General features: G+C 35.4%; 1 protein-coding gene across 3 annotated transcripts in view; it reads right to left on the bottom strand.

Moving 5' to 3' along the window:
• The window catches only part of LOC106869327 (neuronal acetylcholine receptor subunit alpha-10), a 64,996-nt gene that overhangs the window by 12,876 nt on the left and 50,168 nt on the right, over positions 1–1,952 (bottom strand). For all 3 annotated transcript variants that reach the window (XM_014915032.2, XM_014915030.2, XM_014915031.2), the window contains exon 7: positions 1,452–1,645. In XM_014915032.2, the coding sequence (XP_014770518.1) occupies positions 1,452–1,645 (194 nt within the window). The remainder of the gene's footprint in view (positions 1–1,451; positions 1,646–1,952) is intronic.

Raw genomic sequence — 1,952 nt, 5'->3', positions numbered from 1 at the left:
GAGAGAGAGAGAGAGAGAGAGAGAGAGAGAGAGAGAGAGAAAGAGACTAGGGTGTGATTTGAGGGAAATTTAGATTATACTTCAAGCATATAGAAAAACTATGTCGGCTCCCATGTTTTTTACTCTCTTATCTGATAGAAACAGCAGATTAGTACAGATTAGATACATTAATAAGTTTACTTCGGCTCAAATACTTGGCTCTGGCTGTTGATGCGCTTCAATGTGTGTATTGTGCTTCGGTCACTGAGTCAATCTCAAGTGCGTTGGAGTGCGAGCATGCAGCCGCATAACGAATACTCCACTCATTCACCGGAATGAAGCAATGGCGGAAGATATGAGGTGCAAGCATTCTCTCATCTCTTATAAAACAGAGGAAGGTGATCTAATGCTGGATGGGAAGGATGCATTGACCAACTTTGAACGCTTGATATATTGACTAAATAGCCTCCCTATAACAAGTATTCCCGATTTAAAGAGGTATCTACTTGGGGAAACCTCTGGCTAAAATCTGCAGGTTGTCTCCTACAGTTGAAGAGTACAAAGTAGAGTATAATACCAAAGTACCGTGTTGTGATATACAACGTCTGATCGAGCGATTCAAATATGGCAACAGCAAGATATTACCTAGCATAGCAAAGTTTCCATCTGCACCACAGACCATTGCCAAGTTAGACATTTGTCAGTTTAAAGCCTACGGCACAAACTAAAGTTTTTATGTAGAAAACACAACTGACATAGCACAGTCTTTGTTTATGGTGAAAGAACTGAAGAAATAACGCGGACAGTAATGACGAAAATGACAGGATAGAGATGAATATTAGTAAAATCATATTCCTCAACTTGGACCGAGTAAATCTTGTGTTTAGAACTTATAATTTAGCCTGAAATCTAATGATTGCTTTCTTGCTTTATAAGCTTATATTTATAAAGTAAGATATTCAATATGTATTTGTCATGAAATAAGCAGCTACCAGAAATGTGAACAAAATAGGTTTTTGATTTACCTTTGTTGATTTCGATAATACTGAGTACAATGTAGATGTCTTTATTGGAATCATTGATCCCCAAATCTTAGGATTAGCACACTCGATTAAATTTCTAGCTTGAGTAGAAGCCGAGATAACACAAAATATGTATTTCATAGTAGCCAGTTTGAAGATTAAAATAGTAGCGCCTATACCAGTGTCCGTGCACACGCTTACATTGCTTTTCTAATACTTGATGTTCTGATGATTCTAAAACTCTACAAGGTTGCTAATTTGCAAAAATTTGGAAGGAATTTATATTTATTAGTAGAGTGAAACTAAATTCTTTGAGAAAGAAGCTCTGTTTTGTTGAGGGCAACTTCTATGTGGGAGAAATGCAAAGAATAAATAACAGAAAAGTATACATGCATGTAAGTAGAATAATAACTATTTTCATGCACTTGTTAAGAAGAGTTTTACACTTACAAGTGTGATAACTTTAGCGAGGTGTTCTATGTCATGTTTCATTTTTAGGGGACTAGAGGCAAACTCCAAAATCAGTTTCCTAAGCCATTTTGGGGCTCGTCTAGTTTTCATTCCTCGATTATACAGATTAATGACCATGACTGCCATTATAACTGATACGGAGGTCATAGTCATGACAAGACACAGATATATACCTGCAAGGATCAAAGAAACAGGAGTTAATCTAAAGATCATCAAATATATACCTGCAAGAATCAAAGAAACATGAGTTAATCTAAAGATCATCAAATATATACCTGCAAGAATCAAAGAAACATGAGTTAATCTAAAGATCATCAAATATATACCTGCAAGGATCAAAGAAACAGGAGTTAATCTAAAGATCATCAAATATATACCTGCAAGAATCAAAGAAACAGGAGTTAATCTAAAGATCATCAAATATATACCTGCAAGAATCAAAGAAACAGGAGTTAATCTAAAGATCATCAAATATATACC

Source organism: Octopus bimaculoides, chromosome 17 (genome assembly GCF_001194135.2).
Source record: "Octopus bimaculoides isolate UCB-OBI-ISO-001 chromosome 17, ASM119413v2, whole genome shotgun sequence".
Taxonomy (NCBI): Eukaryota; Metazoa; Mollusca; class Cephalopoda; order Octopoda; family Octopodidae; genus Octopus; species Octopus bimaculoides.
Note: the sequence above shows the minus strand (reverse complement) of the source record. Positions and strands in the feature narration are given on the sequence as shown.